General features: G+C 42.3%; 1 protein-coding gene across 1 annotated transcript in view; it reads left to right on the top strand.

Annotated features, from left to right (window-relative positions):
* Nucleotides 1–2,095: 2,095 nt before the first annotated feature.
* The window catches only part of CYP19A1 (cytochrome P450 family 19 subfamily A member 1), a 32,148-nt gene continuing 20,645 nt past the window's right edge, over nt 2,096–13,598 (top strand). The window contains exons 1-2 of the mRNA XM_069597491.1: nt 2,096–2,240; nt 5,434–5,584. Of these exons, the coding sequence (XP_069453592.1) occupies nt 2,096–2,240; nt 5,434–5,584 (296 nt within the window). The remainder of the gene's footprint in view (nt 2,241–5,433; nt 5,585–13,598) is intronic.

A 13,598-nucleotide genomic window follows, 5' to 3' on the forward strand; every position in this document is an offset into this window, starting at 1 on the left:
TGAACCCCTATGTTTTTTGCTGAATTATTCACAATAACCAAGATATGGAAGCAATCTAAGAGCTCGTAAACAGATGAATGGATAAAGATGATGTGGGATGTGTGTATAAAATGAAATATTACTCAGATATAAAGAAGGGTGATATATTACGATTTGTATCAACATAGATGAACCTAAAGGGTATTATGCTAAATGAACTAAGTCTGACAGAGAAAGGCAAATACTATATGATTTCACTTATATGTGGAACCTAAAAACCAAAACAAATGAACAACCATAAGTAAACAAACTCATAAATACAGAGAACAAATAGGTGGTTGTCAGAGGGGAGGGGTTTGGGGGAGGGAAATAGTTGAAGGAGATTAAGAGGTACAAACTTTTAGTCACAAAATAAGCTAGTCATGGGTATGAACTTGACAGTGTTGGAACACAGTAATAACTACATAATATCTTTCTGTGGTGACAGATAACAACTAGACTTATCGTGGTGATTATTCTGAAATGTATAGAAATACCAAATCACTATGCCGTGTGTACCAGAAACCAAAATGGTGGTATACTTCAATTAAACCTCAAAAACAAACTCATAGAAAAGGAAATCAAATATGTGGTTGCCAGAGACAGGGGGTGGAAGTGGGGGCGGGGATTAAATGAAGGTGGTCAAAAGGTACAAACTTCCAGTAATAAGATAAATAAGTGCTTCCCTTGTGGCTCAGCTGGTGAAAAATCCTCCTGCAATGCGGAAGACCTGGGTTCAATCCCTGGGTTGGGAAGATCCCCTGGAGAAGGGAAAGGCTACCCACTCCAGTATTCTGACCTGGAGAATTCCACGGACTATATAGTCCATGGGGTTGCAATGAGTCGAACATGACTGAGCCACTTTCACTTTGCAGTAGTAAGTACTAGGTAAGATAAAGTACAATATGATAAAGATAATCAACACGGCTGCCTCTTATATACGATTTATTAAGAGACTAAATCCAAAGTGTTCTCATCACAAGGAAAACTATTATTTTTCTATTTCTTCAACGTTGTATCTGTATAAGATGATAGATCAGCACTAAACTCATTTTATAATCATTCCAGGATGCATGTAAGTCGAATCATTATACTGTACACCTTAAAATTACATACTGCTGTATGTCAATTACAACTCAATAAAGCAGAAAAAAAAATGCTCTCCAAGAGGAAAAAGGAAAGAGAAAACCACATCAGAACCAGAAAATCAAACTGAAAATTATCCTGTTCAGGAGATTAGCTGCTGTGGAGAGCTTGGTGGCTGGGTGAGACCTTCTGAGCCTTCTGCTGGTGGTATCAACCACGTCATCTCTTTTCTTCCTGCTTCCCCACTTCTCTTTTTCCTCCTCTCTTTTTATTCTTTCTCTCCTTTTCTTCTTTCCTACTACCTCTGTCATAGTCCAATGTGTACTGCTTCAACCAGCACATGGTGCAAGAGATTTTTAAGCTTCATTAAAGCCAATAGGAAAAGATTGTCCTGAGTGAGTCATGTTGAATTCAATAGACTATGGGAGGCTCTGAGAATGCCTCAGTGATGCCTGCGAAATACCTTCTGACTGGAGAAGCCTACCCTTGGGGGAAGTAATCCCAAGCAAGAAAGGTAGTTGGGGATTGCACTTTAAAAAATGTATTTGGCTTCAGGGGGAAAAATACTGCCTAAACAGAAACTGCCGATGAAATCACAGAATGACTCCACCTCTGGAATGAGCTTCATTTTCATATATTTTGGAAATTTGGCTCTTAACTGAGAACTCAGTCACTCTACCCACTCAAGGGCAAGGTGATAAGGTTCTATCAGACCAAGCGTCTAAACGAACCTGAGACTCTACCAAGGTCAGAAATGCTGCACTTCAAGCCAAAAGATCTCTCTTGGGCTTGCTTGTTTTGACTCATAACTATAAATTTGTCTTGTCTAAGTGTCCAATCATATTATAAAACAAAGCGCCAATCTCTACGGTACAGCATCCTCTGAAGCAACAGGAGTCCTAAATGTACATTTTGGGGATTTTCTAATTTTTCCACTCTTCTGATCTCCACAGGACTTTAAATTACTTCCCCTGAGATCAAGTAACACAAAATGCTTTTGGAAGTGCTGAACCCAAGGCATTACAATGTCACCAGCATGGTGTCCGAAGTTGTGCCTATTGCCAGCATTGCAATCCTGCTGCTCACTGGATTTCTTCTCTTGGTTTGGAATTATGAGGACACATCCTCAATACCAGGTAAGGCAGTCATCTATTTGTGCATCTAAGTAGATTGTTTCCTTGGGCTTTTGATACACGAGGGTAAAGGCAATTCTACAAAACGACAAAGAGTAAACCTGGGGAGCTGGCTGAAGTCCACAGCATGTAAGCAAATGAGGACTCAGGTGAAAAAATGTTTAGCCAATTATCTGCACATGTTTAATGAAAACATTAAAACAATACCTCAGATAATCTCTTCCAGGCTACACTTTGCTTTGGTAAAATCAACTTGGCACAAGTATCCTTTAAAATAAGTTTAAGATGGGGACAGCAAAGTAAAATTCCAGGAACTTATTTTTCTTTTGATTCAAACGTTCCGACTTTGCTCTGAAGGTGAAAATGTTTCTGGAATGCCTTCTGTTCCCCTTTCTGTCTCACTCCCACTTTGCCTCAGCCATGTCCCCTGCCCTCTCCCTTCTCAAACTTATTCCTTCTCTTTATCCTATTCCTTATTTTCTTTTATTCTTGGATAAGGTGGTGATGTTGATGCCAACATAAGAGCTGGATGGGTCCTGGATAGTGGAAGAAAAATGGGGGACTACTATCATTGTCTTGAAAACCTAAAAACATCTTCAACAAGCTCTGTGGACCAATCAAAAGTAGAGTATAATATAGTTATCCAGATAATTCCAGTAGAAACATCATCACTCTACACTGTCATACTAGCTCAGAATTCTCAGAAATATCAGACTACTTTTTAATTTTCAGGGAAAATTCCTCATAGCAAGCATCTGTCTCCAGTCCCATAAGATACTTGATAAGGCTTTATTTCAAGAGCATACTCATTACACACCTTCAAGTGTGGGCCTCTTTGCACAGTGATGGAGAGTGGGAGTGTAGGGCTGCTGCAAAATGCCCTGGGCCTGGATTCTTTATCATTTTTGAGAGAACGGCCTGTCTCTCTTGTTTGATTCAGCCTGGTATTTTAGGTTACTTTAAATGCCCAATGTAATGGAATGCTTAGTTGGTTTTCTTCTCTACTCCCTGATAGGAGTCTGAAGGAAGACTGTGCCACGGTCTTTAGCTCATTGAGCCCCTTCTCCATCACTGCTCCTTTCTCACTGGATTGTCTTCCCCCAGTGGGCACCCAAGTCAGGGTCCATGAATGGTAGAGGTGAGGGAGGGGCTATTTTTAACAAGTCGCCCCAGAGGTTTGCATTGCAGGTGATGGTAGAACTCCCTTGGAGCTTTGGGGAGGTGGGGGGAGGCAAGCACAGAATGAGCATCCCTGAAGCTCTGGACCAGGAGCCCAAAAGTGGCAGCTCCTCTGTCTACCACCTCTGGGCTGGGGACATGAGGCTGTCACACACTGACAGTCTATGACACTACCACGTAGTGCTGCCGTTCTCAGCCCTGCCTGATGTGGATCCTCACGTGGACTTCTCATTTTCCCAGGTGGTTTTCCTGAGCAGTCAGGGTTGAGAGCCACAGAATGGAGCCCAACCCTTTCATTTGATAGAAAGGGAAAGTGAGCACCCGAGAGGGCCTCTGCCTGGTCCAGGTGGTATAAGTAAGTGCGGAGCCAATCTCTTCTGTTCATAGGTGAGGGGTTAAAGCCCCAGAAGAGAAAAGGCTTCCCAGCATCTCAGCTGGAAGGAAAGTGCAAATAGGGGGAGCAGGGGAACCACCAGGAAGTCCTAAATCCCAGGTGGATGTTCATTTTGCTACTAGGGAGCTTCTATTGAATAGTTCCATGTTTTCCCTGGGGAAAGGTAAGGTCTGTTTAGAATGCTCTAGTTCTAGAACCCTCTAGGCCAGATCCCTCCAATCACCAGCTCTCTGGACTCTGAGTTTTGTGCATATGGGGAATCTCAGGGTCAGTGGAGCCAAAGAGTTGAGAAGGTACAGTGAGCCAAATTCCTCAACTTAACAATTTTCAAAGCAGTTTCACACCCACTTTCTCTTGTGAACCTCTGGGCACTCTGGTGAGGTAAGTGTGTTGATCCCTACTTTGCAGATGAAGAAACTGAGACATAAAGAGGCCAGCAGTCCACAACTAGTAGATGCTGAAGCTGGGACTCAAATCTAAGCTTCCTAAACCCACATTTACTAAGAGGCCCTGTGTTATCAGGTCATGGGGACAGGGGGTCCAGGAGTGTGCAGAGGTGGCACACACAGGCAGAGGGCACAGTGCCAGGGAGGGCCGTAAGGGTTGGCGAGGAAAGAATCAATCCTACTTGGTGATTTGCAAGCTTCAATTTGGGGAAACTGCGCCAGTTCGCTGATCTCTGACAAGACTATGGTTACCTGGCGCCTGGCAGCTCTCCCTTCCCCAAGGTTACAGGGTGATGTCTAACCTTGCACATGGGCCCTCTTCCCCGGACCCTCTCTCTGCCCTGTGCACCACATTCTTTATAGGAGCACTGGAAAAAAGGCATGGTGATACAGTCTCCTTTTGCCCATTAAAAATCTGTTCTACATAAAATGCACAAATAAACATGTGACCACAGATCAGAACAAGAAGGAGGATGCTACAGGATCCCAGAAACTCCTCTTGTGCCTTTCCAGTTATACCCTCTGTCACCCCAGAAGTAAATAGCCTTCTACTCTATAATGATCACTCCCCTGCTTTCTGATAGATTTTGCACCTAATTTCATATTCTAAACAATATCCTTCTCTAAACAATTATCTGCTCTTGCATGTTTTGGCAATAGGAATCCTATATTGCTTACTCTTCTGTCTCGGTTCTTGCCTTACATTTTTGCCTGTGGGTTTCATTCTGGTTGTGGCATGCAGCTGCAGTTCATATAGTATGCAGTTACATGAAGATCTCAGTATTTAGTCACCTATTCTACTGTTAATGGACTTTTGGGGTCTCTTCATGTTGGGGCTATTGTGAACAAGTCTGCTATGAACATTCATGTGCACAGGTTTATTTTGTCTAATGAGGTTTAGCTTAAGATTCTCTTCTTAAACCAGTCCATTCAGACTGAAATGATTGAGACCGAAAGGAATTGGTGTGGTGTGGACTACTGTTTTACTTGTAGAGCTGTGAAGAGCCTCATGTTAACTTGTGTTGTTGTTTTAATTATTTTGTATGTATGACTCACCTGTATACATTAGAAATGTAAAAGGACATTTGGATTTATACAAACAAGAACAGCAGTATCTTAAGCAATTGCTCTTTTGAGTGGTACTGAAATACTGATTGTGATCTGATGACTTTCCTAGGTCCCAGCTACTTTCTGGGAATTGGGCCCCTCATTTCCCACTGCAGGTTCCTCTGGATGGGGATCGGCAGTGCCTGCAATTACTACAACAAGATGTATGGAGAATTCATGAGAGTCTGGGTATGTGGAGAGGAAACCCTTATTATTAGCAAGTAAGTCTCAATAATTGGAGAAATACCTTAAAAATCAAGGTTGGGATATTTCCTATTAAACAGCAAACTTATTTTGATATTTTGCCATCTTTGTTTCCAATGTTTTTACTATTTAAAAAAGGTGAGTGATTTCCAGGTAAAAATCTAACACTTGAGACAAACAGAATAATTGGGTTTTGCTTGAAACTTGAGCTGTATATAATGAATTCTGGAAAGACTGGAAATTATTCAAAATATCTCTGAGCAGGGAATGTGGAAACAGAATACAGATGATTTGGTTTTGACAAAACACTTGAAGGAAAGGTGTTATCTTTTATACTTCCCTAAAATTTTGGTCTTGACTGTAGAAGTAAGCATGAAAACAAATGAACAGCAATAGTAATAAAAAACAAGTGCCTGAGGAGAGCGGAATTCTGATTGCATCAACTTGCTGATGTGTTTCTAATGCCAACAGAAGGGTAGACAGCAGACGAAGAAAGTATTCTTCTCTTTACCGAATGCTGCTATCCTAAGGTGACTGTCTGTCAGTGCCCCAGTAAAAGCAATGGTATTCTCCTGCTCCGTTACATTTTCCAGAAAGCTTCGGTAGATTGAGTTCACTCCAGTGTTAACAAAATATGGATCAACTAAAGAACTAGCTTTGTGAAATATTAGTTTTCTCACTGACTGATCATAGAAAATGAAGAGTTTAAAATAAAGCACATAGATGTTCAGCTACTTTGCTACAATTTTAGCAAAGCTAACTGCCAGAATGTCTCATTAATGAGATTTTATATTTATAATCCCTGACAAAGATTTACTCAGAAACTAAGACTGACCAGGGTGTTTACTTATGTATTAGAATTGTTTCTTCAGATACATAGACTATTGCCCAGAAATAAGTGAAGCATTTCTGGAAACTACATTGGCTTTTTTCATGCCATGATATTATATATCATTTCTGAAAATACCATGGTAAACATAAAGCCTGAATACTCTGAACCAAATACTTGAAAGAAGGGAGGAGGGGAGAAAAAGATGTTATCCTTTCAAATATTTCTACCTATCCAAGAATGTTATTTTGAACCAAACTAATTCCTCAATTGTTGCCTGGGTGTTTTCCCATTTCATTCAGTTTGGTATTGTGAGAGTCTTAACAGTAACTAAGACAGACCATGTTTATATAACTAAACATGTTTATACAGCTTCAGTGGAAATGCAATTTGGGGTGGAAATGTCATTTCACTGGGTTAAAATCAAACACCCCAGTACAGTGGTTCTCAGACTGTGGTCCCCTGACCAGCAGTAGCCACATCTAGCTTTCCATCCTTGGTCCCTCCCTGACACTCTAAATAAGAAAATGTGGGGTTGGGGCCCAGGGATCTTTGACCATGAGCCCTCCAGGTCATTCTGAGGCACACTCCAGTTTGAGATTCACTGCTCTAATAGTGAGAATATAAGTGCCCTTGGGTTTTACTCCTCTTGGTGTATTGAGCTCTGCTCAGCCAAACTTAAGTGAATTTGACATGTTCTCATTTTCAGAATCAGTACTTCACTCATTTTTGCAGCCAATTTTGAGTCTCAAAATTGTCCTGGAACAGATGACGATTGAACTTGGGGGACTGGGACACTGCCTCCTGCTCTTTGATCTCCCAGGGCAGCAAGCTGCCTTCCAGCCCTCCTCAAGTCAGCACCTGCCTATCACTCAGATACAGATGAAGGGACCCACAGGATAGTTATCCAAAAGCATGACACCTGCAGCTCGGGATCTAGAGCAGTGCTTCTTGCCCTGGCTTCACATCAAAGTCACCCAGGGGGCTGTTCAACATCCCAATGCCAAGGTCACATCCCAACCTTTATAATCTCTTGATGGGGGGACCCAGGCATTGATGGTATTTAGAGCCCTCCAGGGCTCTAAATTTCAATATGCTGCAGAGCTGGAGGGAGGAGAGGAGGTAAGAAGCTTCCAGGACAGAGGGCTTTTCCCTTCAGTATGGGGAGATACTGAAGCAGGTTGGAGTGGATTTGTCTAATTTTTCCCCCAAAGTCTAGGTCAGGTGGTGGAGGTGCAAGACTAGACCTGGAGGGAAGAATGAAGCACCTGAGAAATGACCAGATGATCAGGACAGAAATATCTCGTAGACAGTAGACACTCAGATCCCCAGATAAATGCCCAGGAACCTCACAGGCAATTCCTGAAATAGGATCCTTATCACAGCATGTGGCATCTGACCAGTCTGCACCTTACAGGAAAGTGACCTTACCATCCCCCAAACTGTCAGGTGCTTACTTCACACTGAGGACACAGACAACAGCCAACTGCCTGCGCCCAGCTCCATCCCTGCTCTCCCAGTTCTTGCCCTGTCCTGTCCTCACAGGCTTTTCTCTGGTTGGAGTCTCTGTGTTCTCTATAATTGCCTCTGAGCCGCTCGATTTTGTTGTTAAGGGCTGAGCTCCCCACAGGAATAGGATGTGTTTGTCCCCATCTCCTTCCCTCGCTGCTCTTCAGATCCTCCCAGAACTTCCTGTACCTCTTGAAGAGACCCCACTGGACCCCAGAGAGCTTTTTCTTTGAATAATATGCCAGGCCTTTTCTCTTCTGAAAGTTTGATATCTGTCATCATTACAACTGTGCCGAGATTATGGCCCAACTTTTCAATTCAGCTTAGTTCTGAAGTGGTGAGGGCTGCAGAACTTTGGGTGGGAGATGTCGGGCACCAGGGCTGCTGGGCTTCTGCCTGAGCAGCGTGGGGCGGCAGGGGGAGGGCATCTGATCATCTGTAGGTAAAGTGTGCACAATTCCCCAGGCAGGGGTGCTGTAAATAACGAGGGGCCACAGACACTTCATGCCGTAAGTATATATTGGTGTTTGCAAGAATATCATAAAGAAGAATGTGGGTAGCACCAATAAGGGAATAGCACTTAATACACTAACTGGGGTCAAATTGGCCCATCTGCTACCAGTCTAAATACTATCTATCGTTATAGTGTTTATATATCTGTTTTAATAGTGCATAAATTTATCCCCATGTTGTGGGATTTTTATAGTAAAACTCAGATAGTTCCAGGCAAACCAGGATGGTAGCCCACACTATTACCAGGTAGATATGTGCTGTATAGAAGACGAGGTGGGTGGAACATCTTTTGGATGGGGAAAAATCAGGATTCCATTTCAGACATGTTGACTTGACTTGCCTAGTACCACTGAATGGGATATTAAGAAGGAGGTTCTGACCGTTCAGACTTTCCACTGTACTCACAAACTAGCAATGGAGCTGAGGAGGAGAGCCAAACAGGAAAGGGAAAACCAGGAGAGTGTGGTGGTCTGACAGCAATGCACGTCAGGGAGGATGGAACTGTCAAGTATTCAGATAGTGCCACAAGGCTAGACAGAGATGTGAGCATTGCATTTAGCACCAGGGAGGTTAAGGGTGACCTTGACAAGGGGAGTTTCAGTGGCATTCTGGGGGCAAAATGTGACCACTCTGGAAAATGGGGAGAGAAAAATTGGAGGTGGCAGGTACAAACTCTTCAAGGAGTTTGCCCTAAAGGAGGCAGAGAAATAGAATAAGGCTGAAAGGGGTATTTGGTCCAAGTCTTTTTGTTTGCTAAGATACAAGATACTATGACATGTGTGCTTTGATGGTAATGATGAGTCACAGAGGAAAACCATCGATGCAGCAGAAAGGAGGAGTGCGCCAGGTGAGACGACAAAGAGGTTCAGGTGACAGGTGGAACTGGCCTTGAATAGGGACCTGGAAGTTCATCCCCAGTAACAGAAGTGAAGGTTGAACATACGGGCACTGATCCTGATGGTTGGACTTGCAGAGGTTTTAGTTGCTTCTGTTTTCTCATTAAAATAGGAAATCAAGTCTCTCTCTCTGTGTTAGTTGTGTCCAACTCTTTGCGACCCCATAGACTATAGCCTGCTAGGCTCCTCTGTCCATGGGATTCTTCAGGCAAGAATACTGGAATGTGCAGCCATTCCCTTCTCCAGGGGATCTTCCTGACCCAATCAAGTCTGTAGCTGAGATTAAAGGTGAGGAAGTAGAACAGTGGAGAAGAGAGGAGGCAGGATATAACAGTCATAGAGGAGACAAGAGCATTATTGGACTCAGAAAATGTACTAGAATGGGCAACTGCACCATGGGCTCATTTGAATTTAACTGCGACTTCCCCCTGTGTGTGTGTGTGTCTTTGTGCATGTATGGTTTTACCCTGGCCCCATTCAGCTGCCAGATGCAAGCAGAGTAATCTAAGAGTTGGCTTTAGCAGGGCTGAGATTTTACCAGGGATCCAGGACAAAGTAAGCAGAGGTTCAAGGAGGTGAGGATGCATGACAGGGAGACTATAATGACAAAGAAGAAATATTTTTCCACCTTTCTAGTAAGAAAAGTTCAAATGAACAAAAAAGTTAGGAGGACAGTCTCCCTACTTTTTGCCCCCTGACCTTGACCTTCTGAAGAGACCATGTCAGTTGTCTTACAGGATGCCCCACATTCCATAGTTCTTTCATTGTCTCATTATGGTGTCATTGAACATACTCTTCTATTCCTGGTATTGCTTATAAACTGAACACTAGGTTTATAAGCTCAATTCAATTCAGATTAACTGTTTTGTAAGAATATTTCCCTGTTTAGTCTTAGATACTTCATATTACATCATAATCAAGAGCCCAGGGAAGGTAGTCCCATATTATGAATACTAAATCTGATCAGCTTAGGGTGGTTGCAGTCAGGTCTCTGTTATATTCATTTTCTCTTGCAGTGACCTCAGTATTACAGCTGCATAAGAATATTAGAGGGCAAAGGTCAGAAAAAATGTGATAGGATTGATGGAGTGTGAGTGACAGGCACAGAACAGGTCTACAGGAAGCAAGTGTTTTTGAATGTTTGGTACCAGTTGTTCCATTGATTGTCTCCCCATATTTCTAGTACTCATCAGTCTTGAACCTCACCATGGGTCTGTGAGTTCTTTAAACTCAGTAGAGTTTTTTTTGTTGTTGTTGTTGTTTTTTTACCACCTAAACTTCTTTTTTACCACCTAAACTGACTTCCTGGCTACTTTTCATTCTGAAGAGACAAAAGATTTGCCTTCTTTGGAGATAGCTTTTGACTTCAGTCATGTTTTGAGAAGAATAATAACTCCAGGGACCAGGCATCTTAAACTACCCAGTATCCTTTCTGAGCCTGGGGACTCTTGTCTCTTCTCAGTGGTGAGAGACCCTCACTCTCTCAGTCAGTCAATCAATGTAACATCCCCCTTACCTAGTGTTATAGCTGGTACAATTATGGGAAGGAGGTCTCCTCTGTCCTCCTAAATGTCGGGAGAGCTCTGGGCTGATGTCCTGAGCGCCTCACCAACCTTCCCTTCTTCGCTCTCCTGATTTACTCTGGTTAGATAAAACCAGCCTACTTCTGAAAAGTGATCTTATTTTAAACTGCTTGTCTTTAGCCACACTTTCCTTGCTGTGTGTATCACCTCTGTCTTGCCCGTGTGTGCATGCTAAGTTGCTCAGTCGTGTCTGACTCTTTGCGACCCTTATAGACTATAGCCCACCATGTTCCTCGGTCCATGGGATTCTCCAGGCAAGGATACTGGAGTGGGTTGCCATGCCCTCCCTGAAGGGATCTTCCCAACCCAGGGATCGCTTGTACCTCCTGCATTGACAGGTGGGTTATTTACCACTAACACTACCTGGGAAGCATTCTTTGCCAAGTTAGAGCCTCTGTCTCAGCATAAGTAAGATATTGATGCCCCTTAAAGAACATATTGCCTTTAAATGGTAGTTCTTTATTAACCAGCATTTAGTTGGATTAATTTGGGATTTCTTATTCTCTTTTTTTAAACTGATGAGGTAGTTTCTCAAAACATGGAAAGACCAATATCTTTTATGAAATATGCCAAAGCTCTAAGAGTCAGAATAGAAAAATACTGTTCTGCCTGTTTCCTAATTAAAATGTGAATACTAGTTTGTGAATAATAAGGAAATAAATTACTTTCTTTAATTAATAAGAGTTTCAGTCCTTTCTATAGCATGATATTTCCACACAGGACAAAGTTTGGCTAGTTGGTCAAACTAATTCCCTGAAACACAAATAGAAGCATCTGGATATTTGGTTTTTTGCTTTTATAGTTGCTAGGAAGAGAAAAACTTACCCAAAACTTAGGATAATTTGGTTAATATTATCTGGGATTAAATCAAGAATATGTGTGACTTAGAGAGTATTTTGGTTTGAAAATAAGATTTTGTTCCTAAAATGTATATCAAGTAAATTCATTCATATGATAATTCTGTTTTCATTTCATAGTACTGCCATTATTTCAGGGGCTTTCTTTTAAAGTTTAAATGGGTACTTGAAATCCATCACAGATGTGCAGGTTTGGCTAGTACTTAGCCCACCACCTAATCTACTCAGCTGGAGCTGAGCTCCTTTGGCCCAGGGTCTTCTACGGCAATGTGTTCTCACAGGCATTCACTGAACAACCTCATTAGAGATAAATCATCCTTTTAGGAGCCAACTGCAACTTGGAGAGAGAGGAGCTAATGAGATGACCACCCTAGCCCACTGGAAGAATAAATGCATAGGGTATAGTAGCCACTCCCAATCTTTGAGTGTTGTCTGTTCAGAAAACAGCCATAGTAGGAGAATTTGCAGTTGAGAAACAGAATTTTAGTATAGAAGGAAGGAAGAGCCCAAGTAGTAGTGAGTACATGAGAATCTGTACAATATCAAGCACACCAAAATAAGGGAGAAAATAACATCTAAAGTAAAGCTAACATCAGAAATACGTTATGCATCCAGAATTTGCACAACTGAGCACTGTGTGATTCTTTCCAACTTCTATCCCCTGCACACCAGGAAAAGTCCAGATTCTCCCTCTTTTGCAATGTCAAAAAGATGTTTATAAATATATCCTAGGGATTTCCCTGGCAGTCCAGTGGTTAAGACTTCACCTTCCAATGCCTGTGGTGTGGGTTCTATCCTTGACGGGGGAGCTAAGATCCCACAGGCCTTGCAGCCAAAAGAATCACAACATAAAACAGATACAGTATTGTAACAAATTCAATAAGGACTTTAAAAATGGTCCACATCAAAAAAAATTTTTTTGTTTAAAAATATATTTACTTTCCTGTTATAATGTGCATATTTTCCTTTATTCTTTTGCTCAAATGTTTGATCCCTTTCTGATGTCATGATCTGTGTCTCTTCTGAACTCCGCTCTGGCCTTGGACACATGGAATAGTGGGAAAGCTTTGGAAGGTCTATTTTAACTTCCCTAGCGCTAAGAGTTGGACACGACTGAGCGACTTCCCTTTCACTTTTCACTTTCATGCACTGGAAAAGGAAATGGCAACCCACTCCAGTGTTCTTGCTTGGAGAATCCCAGGGATGGGGGAGCCTGGTGGGCTTCCATTTATGGGGTTGCACAGAGTTGGACATGACTGAAGTGACTTAGTAGCAACAGCAGCAGACTTGAGCAGGTTGGCTCTTCAGCCCCAAATTTAAGGGTTATATCATTTTAGCTCTGCCTACGGCAGCTCCTCACCGAAGCACACAAAGTGGGCATCTTTTATACACATTCTGGCTCCTGTCTTGTAAATACTGCTGAGACTAATACCAGTTCACCCTGCACTGACTTTCTTCATGTCTCCAGCAGCTGCACTGCAAAAAACCTCTACTTCTCTGTTCACCACTCTGTCCCTCTTTTTAATTCCCAAACTCTGCTTCTTTTTTCTGATTATCTCTGTGATAAAATGGCTGTCAATCTGAAGATACTCAAGTGGAAATTTTTTGAAGTTTCAGAAACATATAGGGAGGAAAGTCACTCTGCTATGCTTATGTGTTACTAAGATGGATTTACACTTGGCCACATGATCCACATATAAATACTGAATACTGTGACATAAACTCTGTAATCTGAAGAGCCTATTGTCCTGCCCTACAGAGGGGTCTGGGTAACAAGCTCAGAACAGCTGTGCTAACACAGGGAGGTGGAAGGTGGTACATGAGACCTAAGGTTGGTCCAGCAG

The sequence above is a fragment of the Ovis canadensis genome, chromosome 7 (assembly GCF_042477335.2).
Source record: "Ovis canadensis isolate MfBH-ARS-UI-01 breed Bighorn chromosome 7, ARS-UI_OviCan_v2, whole genome shotgun sequence".
In the NCBI taxonomy this organism is placed as follows: domain Eukaryota; kingdom Metazoa; phylum Chordata; class Mammalia; order Artiodactyla; family Bovidae; genus Ovis; species Ovis canadensis.